This window comes from Delphinapterus leucas, chromosome 19 (genome assembly GCF_059928025.1).
Source record: "Delphinapterus leucas isolate spDelLeu-1000000601 "Yukka" chromosome 19, BTC_Dleu_Yukka2, whole genome shotgun sequence".
Classification (NCBI taxonomy): domain Eukaryota; kingdom Metazoa; phylum Chordata; class Mammalia; order Artiodactyla; family Monodontidae; genus Delphinapterus; species Delphinapterus leucas.
In genome coordinates, this window is record NC_143147.1 from 25,088,180 (window position 1) to 25,104,317 (window position 16,138).

At 54.4% G+C, this 16,138-nt stretch overlaps 2 protein-coding genes across 7 annotated transcripts in view; one reads left to right on the plus strand and one right to left on the minus strand.

The window, feature by feature from the left end:
- The first annotated feature begins 1,351 nt into the window (after positions 1-1,351).
- On the plus strand, positions 1,352-5,888 carry CDK5R1 (cyclin dependent kinase 5 regulatory subunit 1). 2 transcript variants are annotated; one of them, XR_016388940.1, is made up of 3 exons: positions 1,352-1,777; positions 2,098-4,897; positions 5,355-5,888. XR_016388940.1 is itself a non-coding variant. In XM_022595717.3 (2 exons), exon 2 carries the CDS (start codon positions 2,237-2,239, stop codon positions 3,158-3,160), a length of 924 nt encoding a protein of 307 aa, XP_022451425.1. In that variant the 5' UTR covers positions 1,352-1,777; positions 2,098-2,236; the 3' UTR covers positions 3,161-5,888. The 2 variants fall into 2 exon arrangements, 1 of the variants encoding a protein (XP_022451425.1); XM_022595717.3 differs by having other exon boundaries at positions 2,098-5,888.
- A 1,281-nt stretch (positions 5,889-7,169) lies between these two features.
- Positions 7,170-16,138, minus strand: part of MYO1D (myosin ID) — a 344,153-nt gene continuing 335,184 nt past the window's right edge. For 3 of the 5 annotated variants that reach the window (XM_089900787.1, XM_089900786.1, XM_022595716.3), the window contains one exon: positions 7,174-9,303. In XM_089900787.1, the coding sequence (XP_089756913.1) occupies positions 9,147-9,303 (157 nt within the window). In that variant the 3' untranslated portion in view covers positions 7,174-9,146. Of the gene's footprint in view, positions 9,304-16,138 lie in introns of all 5 variants that reach the window. The other 2 variants (XM_089900792.1, XM_089900794.1) reach the window with 2 other exon arrangements.

Below are 16,138 nucleotides of genomic sequence, written 5' to 3' on the forward strand. Positions count from 1 at the left end.
TTGAAGAGCAGGTAGGGGTCGTACACTGAGGAATGTTCAGAGGGAGGGGCACACTGGGCTAAGGGCCTGCCTTTATCTTCTAAGTTAAGATGACAGCTACTGTGGATGTTTCTCAAGGACTCTACAAGAAGTAGCCTTCTGGGTACAGAGTAATGCATTTCCCACTATATGGTCACCAAGGCCCCTAAAGCTTTGTTGCCACTGTTGACAGAGGAGTCTCTGGGTAGTACTTCAGCAAATTCTAGTACTTTCTGATGATGGTAGCATTGTTTGAATGATACCAGATTTCTTTACTGCTCAGAGCAGTAGGCAGAACTGGCACAGGTTGTGTGCTGGAGTGGCCTGGGAGTCGGGATTGGGTGTTCTCTGGATTGCTACTTCCTCATCACCAGGTCCAGAGGCGGTAATTTGGATTAAGATATTGTTTAAGTCTCCTGTTTCCCAGGTTTGTGGTCAAATCTGAGTCAATCTCCAGAACTAAACAAAGAATAGTGAAGAATAGCCTTTGTGAAGGATCTGGATTCTTGTTCCTTGTGAGAGGAAAAGTTCTTATTAGAACCAGAGTTTTACTCAGAATTTAATAATTTTATGGGCACCGAATCTTCAAATTATATATGCTTAGCATGAAAAATATTTAAATCAGCCGATCAGAGGCTGGTTGGAGAAGCAGTTGCTTCAGTTGTTCTATAACAGATAAGAGGGCCGGTGGAAATTTTGAGGTCTCGCATTTGTGATGGGCTCAGTATTGGCCCTTCTCTGGGGCAGCGACCGAGCCAGAAGCCTCAGGGCTCTGTCCCAGGTGTGGTGTGGGAAGGCTAGTCGCTCTGTACCTGGGCCGTGGGCGTTTACCTGGGATGGGGCAACAGAGATCCCAGAGGGAAAGGTACTCAAAACTGATGCGACAGTCCCCTTGGGATGCTTGGGGCACTCAGGCGGCCTCAGCAAAGGCTTAGCCTCTCCCCACCTTGCTCCCTGAGCTCCCTAGCTTACTTCCCCGGGGACGAGGAGGTTAAATGGAAGGAAGCTGCTCGGGGTCCTAGACTCCGTGGATGGCTTCTCTGGCGGCCAGGGCGGGGACGCGGCCGCGAGCGCCCCCGCGGCCGCAGCTGCCGGCGCCGCGGCGGGAACAAAGGCAGCACGTGTCTGGGCGGGGCGGCGGGCGGGGTCGGCCCTCGGCCCCGCCCCGCCCGGAGCTTCCCCACCCGCCCGAGCTCGGCTGCGCGGTGCGCCCGCGACTCTCGCACGGCCGGGCTGTTGCTGGCGGGGCGGCGCCGAGAGGGCGGCGAGCAGTGTGGGAGGGGGGCGGCCCCGCGGGGCGGGGCGGGGCGGTGCCGCGAGTACCCACCGCCCGAGCCCGGATCCTGGATGGGGCGCGGCGAGTAGAGCGGCGGCTGGGGCTCGCGGCCGTGTCGCTGCCAGCACCGCGCGCAGCTGGTGCTGAGCACGGCGGCGGCTCCGGCTCCCGGGCGAGAGCAGGCCTGGCCGGGCCTGCGCGTGGGCCGCGCGCGCGCCCGAGAGGGAGGCCGCTGAGGTGCGCGCCGGGGCGGGCGCGGGCGCGGCGGCGGCGAAGGCGGCCGAGCGGGGGGCGGGGCCGCAGCGCCAGCAGAACCTTGGACAGAAGCTCCGTAGCCGCCGCCGCCGCCACCGCCGCCACCGCCGCCACCGCCGCCACCGCCGCCGAGCGCGAGCCCCGCCGAGCCCCGCCAAGCGCCGGGACCGCGGCGTCGAGCCGCGGCGCGCATTGCGGAGGGTGCAGAGCGCAGGAGCCACCTGCTTGGTAAGCCTGCGCCTCGGCCCGTCCGCTGTCTCCGGGGAGCCGGGCCGGGGTCGCGGCCGCGTGCGGTTTCGAGGCGGGGTCCCCGGCCACCTCCGCCGGCTCCCGGTCCCCCGCGCTGCCATCCGGACCCTGGCGGGCGCGGGTGCCGGTGCCGCAGTGGAGCGGCCGGGTTGCGGCGCGGGGGCGCGGGCGGGGCCGTGCCAGCCGGGGAAGGCCTGGGCGCGGGTCCGGGGCCAGGTCCGCGGGGCCGCCGAGGCCGAGGCGGAGGAGCGCGACGCGAGCCCCGCCTGGTTCTGAGAACCATCTTGTTTTCCACACAGATCCGAAGGGGCGGCAAGCGACCCCGGGAGCGCCCCGGCCTCCCCCTGGCCGCCTCGGGCTCGGTGAGCTGTTTCGTCCCTCCAGCCGGCAGGCTGGGCGCGCAGGGGCGCAGGTACCCGCCCGGCGCGAAGCGGCACCATGGGCACGGTGCTGTCCCTGTCCCCCAGCTACCGGAAGGCCACGCTGTTTGAGGATGGCGCGGCCACAGTGGGCCACTACACGGCCGTGCAGAACAGCAAGAACGCCAAGGACAAGAACCTGAAGCGGCACTCTATCATCTCCGTGCTGCCTTGGAAGAGGATCGTGGCCGTGTCGGCCAAGAAGAAGAACTCCAAGAAGGTGCAGCCCAACAGCAGCTACCAGAACAACATCACGCACCTCAACAATGAGAACCTGAAGAAGTCGCTGTCGTGCGCCAACCTGTCCACGTTCGCCCAGCCCCCACCGGCGCAGCCGCCCGCACCCCCTGCCAGCCAGCTCTCGGGCTCCCAGACCGGGGTCTCCTCCTCCGTCAAGAAGGCCCCGCATCCTGCCGTCACCTCCGCAGGGACGCCCAAACGGGTCATCGTCCAGGCGTCCACCAGCGAGCTGCTGCGCTGCCTGGGTGAGTTTCTCTGTCGCCGGTGCTACCGCCTGAAGCACCTGTCCCCCACGGACCCTGTGCTCTGGCTGCGCAGCGTGGACCGCTCGCTGCTTCTGCAGGGCTGGCAGGACCAGGGCTTCATCACGCCCGCCAACGTGGTCTTCCTTTACATGCTCTGCCGGGATGTCATCTCCTCTGAGGTGGGCTCCGACCACGAGCTCCAGGCCGTCCTGCTGACCTGCTTGTACCTCTCCTACTCCTACATGGGCAATGAGATCTCCTACCCGCTCAAGCCCTTCCTGGTGGAGAGCTGCAAGGAGGCCTTTTGGGACCGCTGCCTCTCCGTCATCAACCTCATGAGCTCCAAGATGCTGCAGATCAACGCCGACCCCCACTACTTCACACAGGTGTTCTCCGACCTGAAGAACGAGAGTGGCCAGGAGGACAAGAAGCGGCTCCTCCTAGGGCTGGACCGGTGAGCCTGCTAGCCTGCATCACGGCTCAAGGATTCAATTCATTTTTAAAAATTTATTATTAAATCAGATTTTGTGTACAGTATGTGTCTAGCGAAGCCACGAAGGGCCTCTCCCTTCCCACCTTCTCTCCTTGGGGTTTTCTTCAGCCCTGCCAAGAACTCTGGATGCTTTTGAACTCCCGAACCTTGTGCAAAATTCGGAAGACGTATTCAGAGACACCCTGGCTCCTGACCTTTCACTTTGGGGAATTCAAAGGACTGACCTGCCTCTGCCGCCTGTGCTCTTGCTGGACCAAGGCAGGGGAGGCTGCCCTCTGCTCCCCACAGCCAGCCAGCCCAGAGTTCCTGGTTGGAGGCCCTTTTCCGGGTCCCGTTTTGGGTCCTCCATTCTCCCAGAGGCTCCTGGAGCCAGCCACCCTGACTGAGCCGCATGTGGGGTTGTGAGGCAAGATGCCCGTGGCCCTGGGACAGCCTCTTCAATTGAGGGGAAGCGGGCCTGGTGCAAAGATTGTGTCCTGTCGTTTGACCATGCACGACCCGGTTTGCTCTTTTTTCTTTTTTAGGGACAAGGGCTTTCCTTTTGTGGAGACGTGGAACTCGCCCCCCTCCCCCTGCTCCCAGCGGTGTTGGCAGTGTTGGTTAACAAGCTGGTTTGACTCATTAAGTTCTTTCATTTTGGGTCCCAGCTCTAAAGGGGTGGGGTGAAGCTGGGGACAACTCCTTTCCTGGGTGAATTTTTCATTTGAATCATGCAGCTTAGTCACCCTGTGGTGAAGGCCAGGACAGCTTCAGGTGCCCATTGTCAACAGCCTGCCTTCTGGGCAGGTGGGGTTGCCATGCCTGGGACTGAGCCGGTGCCCACCTAAGGGCTAAGGCCTCTTGCTGGTGCACGTGACATTTGTCCTGCAGAGCTGCGGGGCGGTGGGGGGTGATGTCAGGGATCAGGGTGATGTGGTGATGATGTACCCCCGCCCTCACCCCTGTTGATTTAAAGCTGTTCCCAAACAGTTCAGTTTCTTCTGAAGGTGAAGCCTTGTTCCGAAAGGGCCAGTGGGACAGCTGGATCTTGGAGACAATTACAAGCCGGGAGCAGAACTCCTGATTGCCTGCTGATTCTACAGCTGATCAATTGCAGCTGCTGTTTCCACCTTAGCCTGGTTGGTGGCTGTAAAAACACATGATGTGTACTTAATCAATTTTCTTTCTAATTCTCCCAGATCGGTGGCTTGGGGCTTGGGAGAGGACCAAGAGAAGGGAGCAAGCCTTCCTCTGTCCCTTCGGCTTTGGGGAACAAAGACTGATGCGAAGATGCTACAGAGAATTCTCTCTTCCAGTCCCAGTCCCCCAGGGGGTGCTGGAAGGGGAGGCTGGGGGGAGGCAGGGGGCGGTTTTACATAGGATTAGCTTCCAGGTGGCTGCCGATTTCAGCAGAAGCACTACTGAAATTCACAGAAAAAAGAAAAAGCTGTGAAATTGAGGTCCCGATTTAATAGGCCCAGAGCTGAGCCTGCGGGCCCGTGGTGCTCCCGAGGAAGAGGGCCTGCCCGAGCCGGAGAGCATTGGCCGCAGCTGCGCCCCGCGGCCCACGCTGAGCCTTTCTCAGGACCGCCAGCCAGATAACCTGCCGCGGGGCTGGAAGGAACCCGCGGCTGCTGGCGCGGACCTCGCCGCGGCGCCTCTTCTCTGCTGGAGTTGTCACCCAGCCCGTCTGTGCAGATCCTGCTGCCATGTGTGACCTGAGGTAGGAGGCCCGTGGGGGCAGCGGGCCCTGGCGGCACACGAGAGGGGGGTCCGGGTGCCGACTCTCAAGAGCAGGGGCGCGGGTCTGTAGTCGCTCCTCCGCGGGCTGCGCTGGGCCTGAAACTGCGGGAAGGTGCATCCGCAGGATTCCAGTTCTGTGCGTTTCCTTCTCTCCATATTTATTTTTTTAAGTTTCGGAGGCGGTGCAAATTTCAGGAGTGGTTGGGGACTAAGAAAAGAACTCTCTAGTTCCATCAATGTGAAGCCTGGTGGGGTCTCCTCCCTCCCTTGCACTGGTCATCAGTATTGTGTAGAGGAACTGATATACTTGAGTGTGCAAGCAATGAACCCATTTGACATGCTGCTATGAAGACTACTTTTAGAACAATTAAAAAAAAAAAGGAAAAAACTAACCTACAAAAAAAACACCCTTTATTCTTTCATTGTTGCTTTTACAGTGATATTGTGCATGCAAACCAGGAGCATTTTGTGTCTTAAGAAAAATAATCTTAGAACAGATGGCTGTGAAAATTACACCCGTGCACAGAACAAGTCACAGGAATAATAGTTCAGGATTTGGTTTTTCTCTTTCTTGTAAACCTGAAGGGTTGATATATTCTTTCCATGCAGTTATTAGAACTTAGTTTTGTTCCAGCCGTTGTTAAACTTGCAATGAAAAGAAAATGTGCCATTTTTTTTCACTCGGAATTATTCATAGCTGTATATTTGAAACTGCTAATTACACACGTGCGATGTATGTTGGTTTTTTAGTGCAATTTCTTCTGTAGCTATTCTTTGACCAAACTGTGGGTGTTGTTAATATTAATTTATATTTGTCTCATTTTGTATGTATGCGTAGCGTGTTTGTAAGTATGTGTGGTTTATAATCTGACAAGGTCATGAAGCTCAGTTTGGCTGTAATTTAATTCCCCTTCCCTTATTTTTATTTATTTTTGTACTGTGCTGAGTAAATAAAATGCACTGACCATCCATTACATAGACCTTTTCTGTGGGCACATCCTTCACGAGCAGGCTGGGGGCCCCTCTTATAAATGATTCCTGCGCTCAAAACATAATTGGATTGCATTGTGGGGGAGGGGAGTATGGGAGGAGGGAGGGTTAGGGGAGAGGCCTTAACAAGCGCGTTCATGTTAAGGTGATTAAGAAAGAAGCACAGGTTAAGTCAACTTTGGTTTCTCAGGAGTTGCTTTCCAAAGGCTCCCTTGGCTTGGCGGAGCTGGGTGACCGGGACCTCCAGCCAGAGGGTCGGACCCAGGCATGGCCTGGCGAGGTCTGGCTCAGCGGGTCCTGCAGGGCAGCCGGCTTGGCACTAAGGCTGCGGCTCCAGGTGTCCTGGGCCTGGCTCTGCTTGTGGTCCACGGCCCAGAGGCTCCCAGGCCAGCAGGGGTCCATGTGGCTCAACCCCACCAGCCTAGCTCTGTGCAGGTTTCTGAAAGAGAGAACTCCAACCCCGGGGCTCCCGGATAAGCAGCCACCCTAGCCCCTAATTGTGGCAAGGGTGGGGCCCCCTACTGGTTGTACTGCCAGCGGTCTGTGCCCACTCACGCCACCACCCTGAGCTGCTGGGACCTGGCGTTTTGGACTTGGTCCCCCCCCAACCCCCTTGGCCCTGTCCCCCGCTGGCTGGAGCTGCCCTGGGCCTGGGGGTGGGACGCGTTGCACCTGCTCAGGTGGCACCGTGGAAGCTGTCAGCCTTGTGATCAGGGCACCTCCTTTGTCTGAGTCAGAAGCCATCACTGCGGGCTCCGTCCCGCCAGTAACCGGGGACCCGGTAGCATCCTCTGGCTGCGGGGCCCTTGGGTGCTGGGGATGCCCCATCTCCCCGCAGGGCCTTGCTTGTCTGCAGCTCCCCGACCCCAACCTGAGGGCTCGGGGAGAGGCTGACCAGCCACGGCTCACCCAGACCTCTCCTCCAACTGCAGCCCTGGAGATCCCAGCCTTGCCTTTATACGTGCTTCGATCTCAGTAAACGTGAAAGCAATGAGCTTCAAGTCTAGTGCACAGGCCTCAAAATGGTGGGAGAAAGTGTTTGGATTTAATTCCACTGCCTGTCTGCCTCCTGGCTCCGCCTCCCCCCAGCTTCTCACTCACCATTGAATACTTTTCATCAACAGCCCCACGTAAACTATCCTCCATTTTTACCTGATTTGTGTTTAATGCTCCCTTCCATCCTCTGGGATAACAGTTTATAGAAGCCAAAATTTCACAACTGTAGATACAGTTTTCAATTCAAAAAGCAGAACACCTTTAAACGTAAGATTTAATGCTTTATTGCTCTTGATGATAAATCAAAATATGCTTTAGAAATAAAGTTAATTTAATGGAAAATAGGAATATACGCACCAAACCATAAAACTGCATTTAATTAAATCAAGAGAAACACTTCATCGCATACAATCACTGTGTCCTCCTGCCTTCCCCTCAGCGCTGTGATCACACCCGAAATTCTTTCTTCAGTTGCCACACACTGTGACTTTCTGTAGGACATCATGAAAAAGTGCTTGTGGACGGCGGTGGTGCTCCGGCTGAGGGCTCAGGGACCAGAGGCGACACCAAAAGGTGGGAGGGCAGGACTCCAGCCCCCGTCCTCTCCAGCCTCTGAACGGCACTCGTTTGGCATGTTCTTTTTGGTGTGTCTAAAACATACATTTCCATGTATCTAGTAAAGCAACAAGTTTGGGGAAACGAGTGGAAAGGAGAGGTGATGTTCCAGTTAAGATGGATCGATAGTGTCAAGGCGATTGGCAAAGCTATGGGCGCTGCTGAACGGGGTCCTGTGCGGGCAGCTGACCAGGCTTGGAGGATGAATGGGTTTCCAAGGCCAGGATGCCGGCGGGACTCTTTGCTGTGCACTGCACGGGGTGAGAATGTGCTCGAGCCCTGGGAAGCAGGGGTGGGGCAGGCGCGAGACCAAGCTGCTGGGACCACCTGGGAGCCGGCCAGGGGGACGTGGCAGGCACAGGAGGTGGCACCTGGTATGCTTTGTGGGGTCGGGGTGGCAGGGGGAGCCTCTGGCAGAAAGCGGAGAAAACGTCAGCACGTCCCTCTCTGACGTCCTGCTCGGCTCCTCCTGGGGCGTGGGCTCACCCTCAGCCCCCTGACCACACGGGGTGCCTGAGTCTTTCCTTTTTCTAAGGCTCCAGGCCGGGAGGCCCGGGCTGCCCAGGGGGTGTGTGGCGTCCTCCTCGGCTGAGCCTCAGAGGAGGGTGGTCCCGGAAGCATCTGGAGCACACGCGCTCTCTGCCGGGCAGGGACTGGCAAGGCGGCGGCTCTCCTGGCCTGGCCTGCAGTGCCAGGATCCCCGCACTGTTTCTGTCGCTCCACTTCCCCAAGTTCCTGGGGCTCAGGCCCTCCCACCCCAGTCCTGGTTCTCCACGTGAGTGTGAGGCAGAGGTGTTTGGAGGGGCAACTTCCAAACCCCGGATTGCTCCCCTGCTCCCCACCCCCCATTCTATTTTATTAATTAGCGTTCCTGACACGAGTGTGGGCACAGCAGACATGATATCTGATTAGCAAACTGCAAAAGTAAGTGCAGGACAACCACGGCCCAGGCTGTGCGGTTAAGTAAGATGATCCCTGGAGCATCCCCTGTGCTGCGCTCTCTGGGGAGGTGGCCGCGGGGCTGGGGGCAGGCTCTGGGCAGGACAGACTGCCGGCCCTTGGCTCCTGGGCTGAGGGGCTGGCCCTACAGGTGAACCTGCTCACCTGGTGGTCTTGGCTGGCTGCTGGTGGGGAGGGGGTCCACGAGGAGCTCTGAGAAGCTCCCTGAGCCAGGGCATGGGGCTGCCATCACCCTGGGGAGAGGGCAGCTGGGCCCAGGGAGAGAGCAGGGCTACCTCCCCAGCTCATCTCCCCCAAACCTCCCCCGACCCGGGGGCATGGCTTTGGCTAGAAACTGCATCCGGGCTCCCCAAGCCCTCGCCTTGCAGGGCCAGCTGCTGGTCACGGGGTCAGGCAGGCTGACCTGGCCTGGCAGCGGGCGGCCTTCTCTGACTGCAGGGGAGCTGTAGTCGGGGGTGGGGGGTGGGGTGGGGCGGTGGCTAGGGGCTGGGCAGGACATGGGGTCTTTGGTTTGCTGAGGGGTCTGCGGACAGTTGGGACGGAGGAAGACGGAGGCCAAAGGCAGAAAGCAGGGGGTGGGCCTCGGGGAGGGGCCGCAGGGGAGGTGGGGGCCCCTCCCAGCGTGGAGCCTAGCGGGCGGGCTTCGGATGGCCCCACCTCCCTGCGCATCAGTTGCCCGGCACGCTGAGGATGAAGCCCGAGCGGTTCTTGGTGAAGTCGGGCTGCGGCTGGTTGAGCCGTGTCTCCACGGAGACGGTGCACTTCTTCCCGTGCAGGCTGCATTGCACAGGGTTGGTGACGTTGACTTGAAGGTGGCGCTTCTCACTGGAAGGACCGAAAAGAAGACAGGCGGTTAGCAGGGGGCCCAGGTGGGGGAGTCTCCCCGGCAGCCCCTGGGCCTCACAGGTGTTTCCAGGCCAGGGCACAGAGAGGATGAGGCTGGGAGAGATGGTGCTGGGCTGCGGTCCCGAACCAAAGCCCTGGGGGAGCCAGGGCCCGAGGTTCAGGCGCTGCCGGGCTCCTGAGAACCTGCTTGTGGGGCAGTACAGGGCAGGGAGCCGCAGTGCGGCACGGCCACCGCCCTCTGGCCTGAGGCTGAGGACCAGTCGCTGGGCTTTAGATGTCAGCAGGGGGATGTCACAGCACGGGGCTCTGATGACTGTTTATCAGTTCTCTCTGGTGGCAACACGGAGCCCTGGGGGCGCTGCGTCCAGTGGTAAGTGGAGACTCTTCCCCGCACATGGTACCTGACTACGACGACGATGAGAGAAATGTCTTCTGTGAGTCCCGGCTCGGCCCTGCCTGTCGCGGGTCCCGCTGTTAGAACCGGTTGGACGTCAGCTTCCTGGAGGCCGGGAAGTGGGAGGGAGGGTCAGCGGTGCTTCTACCTGTGTGGCTGGCAGTGTGCGGCGCAGGAGCGCGTTCCCCTGCCCAGGAGCCATGTGGCCCTGCTGGCCCAGCGGGGCTTCTTCCCACCTGCTGAGCAGTCGGAGGGCCCGGAGTGCCCAGTGCCCGCGGGGTGGCTGCGCACCTGCTGGGGAGGAGCAGCGCCCGTCCTCAGGCGCCTGGCTGGGCACTGAACGCACTTCAGATGCCGCAGATGGAGGAGCTGGGAGACTCAGCGGCCGGCACAGTCCCGCGCTGCGCCTCGTGCCTCATCGGCGCTCTCCGCGCTGGGAGGTGAGAGGAGAAGGCCCTGCTCCCTGTGCTCTGAACGCCTTCATTTCCCCAGGGCGGCGCTGGGGGCGGGCGGGCCAGGCTCCCTGGGTGGCTGTTGCTCTCGGCGTTGGACGGGATGCCAAGGGTCTGACGGCAGGGGAGGTCGGCACAACTGTGCTTCCGCCCGCCTGGCCCAGGGGACAGGGAGGCACTGCCCAGGCACCGGCTGGTCTGGGCGGCACCATCACTCAGACTCACTTTCCGCAGGAAGGGGGCCCGCGGGCAGTGGCGCTCTTGGCCTCTGAGTGCCCAGAACACTGGGCTGGGCTTTGTTGGAGCGCCCAGGGGGGCAGGGATGGAGATGTTGTTAGGGGCTTTCCTCATGGCTGTTTCCTACCTGCTTTCTTTTTTTAAAAAATTATTTTTGGCTGCATTGGGTCTTCATTGCTGTGCCCTGGCTTCCTCTAGTTGCGGCGAGCGGGGGCTACTCTTCGTTGCGGTGTGCGGGCTTCTCATTGCGGTGGCTTCTCTTGTTACGGAGCACAGGCTTTAGGCATGCGGGCTTCCGTAGTTGTGGCACACGGGGTCTGGAGCAAAGGCTCAGTAGTTGTGGTGCATGGGCTTAGTTGCTCTGTGGCATGTGGGATCCTCCCGGGCCAGGGCTCGAACCCGTGTCCCCAGCATTGGCAGGCGGATTCTCAACCACTGCGCCACCAGGGAAGCCCCCTTTCTTGTTAAACATCTTGTAGAAACAGAAAATGAACACAGGAAGAGACCCGTGGGCATTAGGTATCTGATGCTTAATGTCTTGTCAGCTGCAGCTAAAACCTTGGCTTAGGACGGCTATTTTTAACCAGACTTGGACATAAAAATAGCAGAGCCCATTGGAGGCAGTGACTCGGGCACTTCTCCATTCCTGCGGGAGCCAGGCTGCCCTGGGGATAGATGCACAGCCCGTGATCTGGGTGAGGGGTCCTTCGACCCTCATCCTGGCCCTCTTGCTGGCCTGGAGCAAGCAGAGCCCCAGCACCGCAGCCCTGAGTGGCCCTGACCTGATTCCCTGCCTGTCTCCGTGGGGCTGCTGTGGGATCTGGACAGAAGAGAGGGCGGTGAGTGGTTCCATGTGTTGAGGGCAGGAAGAACAACTGGCTTTTTGGTCTGAAGAGCTAGGCAGCTAAGCAGCCCCCGGCTGGTGCCGTCCACACTGCCATCAGCAGACGACAAAGTAAGACAACGTGGATTGAGTTTGCTTTCTCAATAAGTCAAACACAGAATTACCACACGACCCAGCAATTCCACTCCTGGATATATACCCAAAAGAAGTGAAAACAGGTGTTCAAACAAAAACTTGTACAGGGATGTTTATAGCAGCATTATTTACAACAATGCAGAAAAAGCTTTTGATAAAATTCAATGCCCATTTATGATAAAAACTCTTCAGAAAGTGGGCATAGAGGGGACATACCTCAGCTTAATAAAGGCCATATAAATGGGAGGAAGTCCAAAAGGGAGGGAATATCTGGATGTGTATGGCTGATTGATATTGTTGTGCAGTGGAAGCTAATGCAACATTGTAAAGCAACCATACTCCAATAAAAATTAAAAAAAAAAAACAAAAAAGGCCATATATGACAAACTCACAGCTAACATCATACTCAATAGTGAAAAGCTGAAAGCACTTCCTCCAAGATCAGGAACAAGAAAGACAAGGATGCCCACTCTCACCACTTTTATTCAACATAGTTTTGGAAGTCCTAGCCACAGCAATTAGAGAAGAAAAAGAAATAATAGGAACCCAAATTGGAAAAGAAGTAAAACTCACTGCAGATGACATGATACTAAACACGGAAAATCCTAAAGATGCTACCAGAAAACTACTAGAGCTCATCAATGAATTCAGTGAAGTTGCTGGGTACAAAATTAATATACAGAAATCTGTTGCATTTCTATACACTAACAATGAAATATCAGAAAGAGAAATTAAGGAAACCCATTTACAATCACATCAAAAAGAATAAAATACCTAGGAATAAACCCACCTAAGGAGGCAAAAGACCTGTACTCTGAAAACTATAAGACACTGATGAAAGAAACTGAAGGCCACACAAACAAATGGAAAGATATACTGTGTTCTTGGATTGGAAGAATCAATATTGTTAAAACGACTGTACTACCTAAGGCAATCTACAGACTCAATGCAATCCCTATCAAATTACCAATGGCATTTTTCATTTGTTCTAGTTCACAGAATTTAAAATTTTTAATTTGTATGGAAACACAAAAAACCCTGAATAACCAAAGCAATCTTGAGAAAGAAGAACAGAGCTGGAGGAATCACGCTCCCTGACTTCAGACTATACTACAAAGCTACAGTAATCAAAACAGTATGGTACCGGCACAAAAAGAAATATAGATCAATGGAACAGGATAGAAAGCCCAGAAATAAACCCACACACTTATGGTCAATTTAGTCTATGACAGAGGAGGTTAGAATACACAATGGAGAAAATACAGTCTCTTCAGTAAGTGGTGCTGGGAAAACTGGACGCCTACATGTAGAATAATGAAATTAGAACATTCTCTAATAACATATACAAAAATAAACTCAAAATGGATTGAAGACCATGGGGCTTCCCTGGTGGCGCAGTGGTTGAGAGTCCGCCTGCCGATGCAGGGGACACGGGTTCGTGCCTCGGTCCGGGAAGATCCCACATGCCGCGGAGCGGCTGGGCCTGTGAGCCATGGCCGCTGAGCCTGCGCGTCCGGAGCCTGTGCTCCGCAGTGGGAGAGGCCACAACAGTGAGAGGCCCGCGTACCGCAAAAAAAAAAAAAAAAAAAAAAAAAAAAAAAGGATTAAAGACCTAAATGTAAGACCGGATACTATAAAACTCCTAATATATGCCCAGGAATGGGATTGCAGGGTCATATGGTAGCTCTATTTTTAGTTTTTAAAGGAAGCTCCATACTGTTCTCCATAGTGGCTGTACCAATTTACATTCCCAACAACAGTGTAGGAGGGTTCCTTTTTCTCCACACCCTCTCTACCATTCATTATTTGTAGACCTTTTGAAGATGGCCATTCTGACTGGTGTGAGGTGATACCTCATTGTAGGTTTGATTTGCATTTCTCTAATAATTAGCACATCTTTTCATGTGCCTTTTGGCCATCTGTATGTCTTTTTAAAATTATTTAATTTTATTTATTTTTTGTCTTCACTGGATCTTCATTGCTGCATGTGGGCTTTCTCTAGTAGCAGTGAGCAGGGCCCAGTTCGTTGCGGTGCGCGGGCTCCTCATTGCAGTGGCTTCTCTTGTTGCGGAGCATGGGCTCTAGGCCCATGGACTTCAGTAGTTACAGCATGCGGGCTCAGTAGTTGTGGCACGCGGGCTCAGCAGTTGTGGCTCGCAGGCTCTAGAGCACAGGCTCAGTAGTGTGGTGCATGGGCTTAGCTGCTCCGCGGCATGTGGGAACTTCCCGGACCAGGGCTAGAACCAGTGTCCCCTGCATTGGCAGGCGGATTCTTAACCACTGCACTGCCAGGGAAGCCCCTGTATGTCTTCTTCGGAGAAATGTCTGTTTAGGTCTTCTGCCCATCTTTTGATGGGGTTGTTTCTTTCTTTCCTTTTTTTTTAAGCTCCATGAGCTGTCTGTATACTTCGGAGATTAATTCCTTGTTGGTAGCATCGTTTGCAAATATTTTCTCCCATACTGTAGGTTCTTTCATTTTGTTTATGGTTTCCTTTGCTGTGCAAAAACTTTTAAGTTTAGTTAGACCCCATTTGTTTATTTTTGTTTTTATTTCTATTACTCTAGGAGACAGATCCAAAAAGATATTCCTACGATTTATGTTAGAGAGTGTTCTGCCTATGTTTTCCTCTAGGAGTTTTATAGTATCATCCCACTCCCGGGCATATATCCAGAGAAAAACATAATTGAAAAAGATACATGCACCCCCGTGTTCACTGCAGCTCTGTTTACATGGAAGCAACCCAAACGCCCACTGACTGATGAATGGATAAAGGAGATGTGGTACATATATACGACGGAGTACTACTTGGCCATAAAAAGAATGAAATAATGCCATTTGCAGCACATGGATGGACCTAGAGGTTATCATACTAAGTGATGTAAGCCAGACAGAGAAAGACAAATATCACGTGATATCACTTATATGTGGAATCTAAAAAAAAATCATATAAATGAACTTAGTTACAACACTGAAACAGACTTACAGACATAGAAAACGAACTTATGGTTCCCAAAGGGGATAGAGGAATGGGGGGACAGATAAATTAGGAGTTTGGGATTAACATATACACAGAGTACTATATATAAAATAAGTAACCAACAAGGACCTACTGTGTAGCCCAGAGACCTATACTCAATATCTTGTAATAACCTATAATGGAAAAGAATCTGGAAAAGAATATGTGATACATAATAAATATATATAATATACAATAAATATACATAATATGTAATAACATATATAACCGAATCACTTTGCTGTACACTTGAAACTAACACAGCATTGTAAATTAACTATACTTCAGAAAAAAAAGAAAAGGTAGAAATAACCCAAATATCTATCAACTGATGAAGGGACAGACAAAATGTGGTCTATCCATCCAGTGAAATATTATTCAGCCATAAAAAGGAATGAAGTAATGATATCTGCTACAACACGGATGAACCTTGAACACATCATGCTAAGTGAAAGAAGTCAGACACAAAAAGCTACATACTGTGTGTAATTCCACTTGTATGAGATGTCCAGAATAGGCAAATCCACAGAGACAGAAAGCAGAGGAGTCAGGGTGTTTCCTTTTGGGGTGATGAAAATACTCTGGAGCTAGACGGTGGTGACGGTTGCACAACACTGTGAATGTACTAACTGTGACTAATGGTAAATTTTAAGTTATGGGTGTTTTATAATCATTAAAAAAAAATTTTTTTCTTTGGCTGCGTCGGGTCTTAGTTGCGGCACGTGGGATCTATCATTGCGGCGTGAGGGCTTCTCTCTAATTGTGGTGCGCGGGCTCTAGAGCGTGCAGGCGTAGTTGCCCCGCAGCATGTGGGACCTTAGTTCCCTGACCAGGGATCAAACCCACGTCCCCTGCACTGGAAGGCGGATTCTTAACCACCGGACCACCAGGGAAGTCCACACAATAATCTTTTTAAAATGGGTTGATCTAAAGGAAAAATAAGGACTTGCCCTCAAACCATGTTTTTTCTCCCCATTTTAAGTTCAAACCAAAATGGTTTTAAGGCCAGTGAGGGGTTTCTTGTGCCTATTTTGGAGACAGAGCAGTGGCAGGGCCCGAGCAACACACAGGGAGTGGGCACTCCAGGGGGTCCGGTGACATCTCCTGCTGGCGCTTCACACACTGGAAATCTTTACGAAACCAGAGCACCCTCCTTATTTTTTCAAGAAAAGAAAGGAGATTTTATAGCTGCGGGTGACAGCTGCGATGGAGGCTGGCTGGCTGCAAGGGGGAGGGGCTTTCCTCCCCATCTTCTGTTACAGGATTTAATGGCTCAGCAAACTGTGGAATTCGGGGACTTTCATCTTGTTTCATCTGCTCCAAGCTATCATTGCAGGCAAATGGCCTTGATCAAGTTACTTTGCTTCCGTTTCCTCCAGTCCTCTGCTCATCAGAGAAATCCGTGGGTCAATGAAAGACCGGATCCGCGGGCGTGCTGGTGCAGCCGCGCATTGAAAAGGTCCTGCACAGGGTGGGACATCACAAGTCTCTCCAGGGGCTGAAGCAGCCCAGAACATGTCCCCTCCTGTACAGACCCCTGGTCAGCAGAAGACTCTTACCCCTGGCAGCCTGGGACTTGAGCCCACCCTCTTTTCTCCATGGCGTTCCAGTGGCATTTCCTACTGGAGCTCTAACACTTGAAAGGGAACCGGGATGGGAGTGAGGTGAAGTGCAGCGGCCTGGTGCACGGATCCTCTGGGGGAGTGGCCAGCAGTTCCAGAGCCTTCGGCACTAA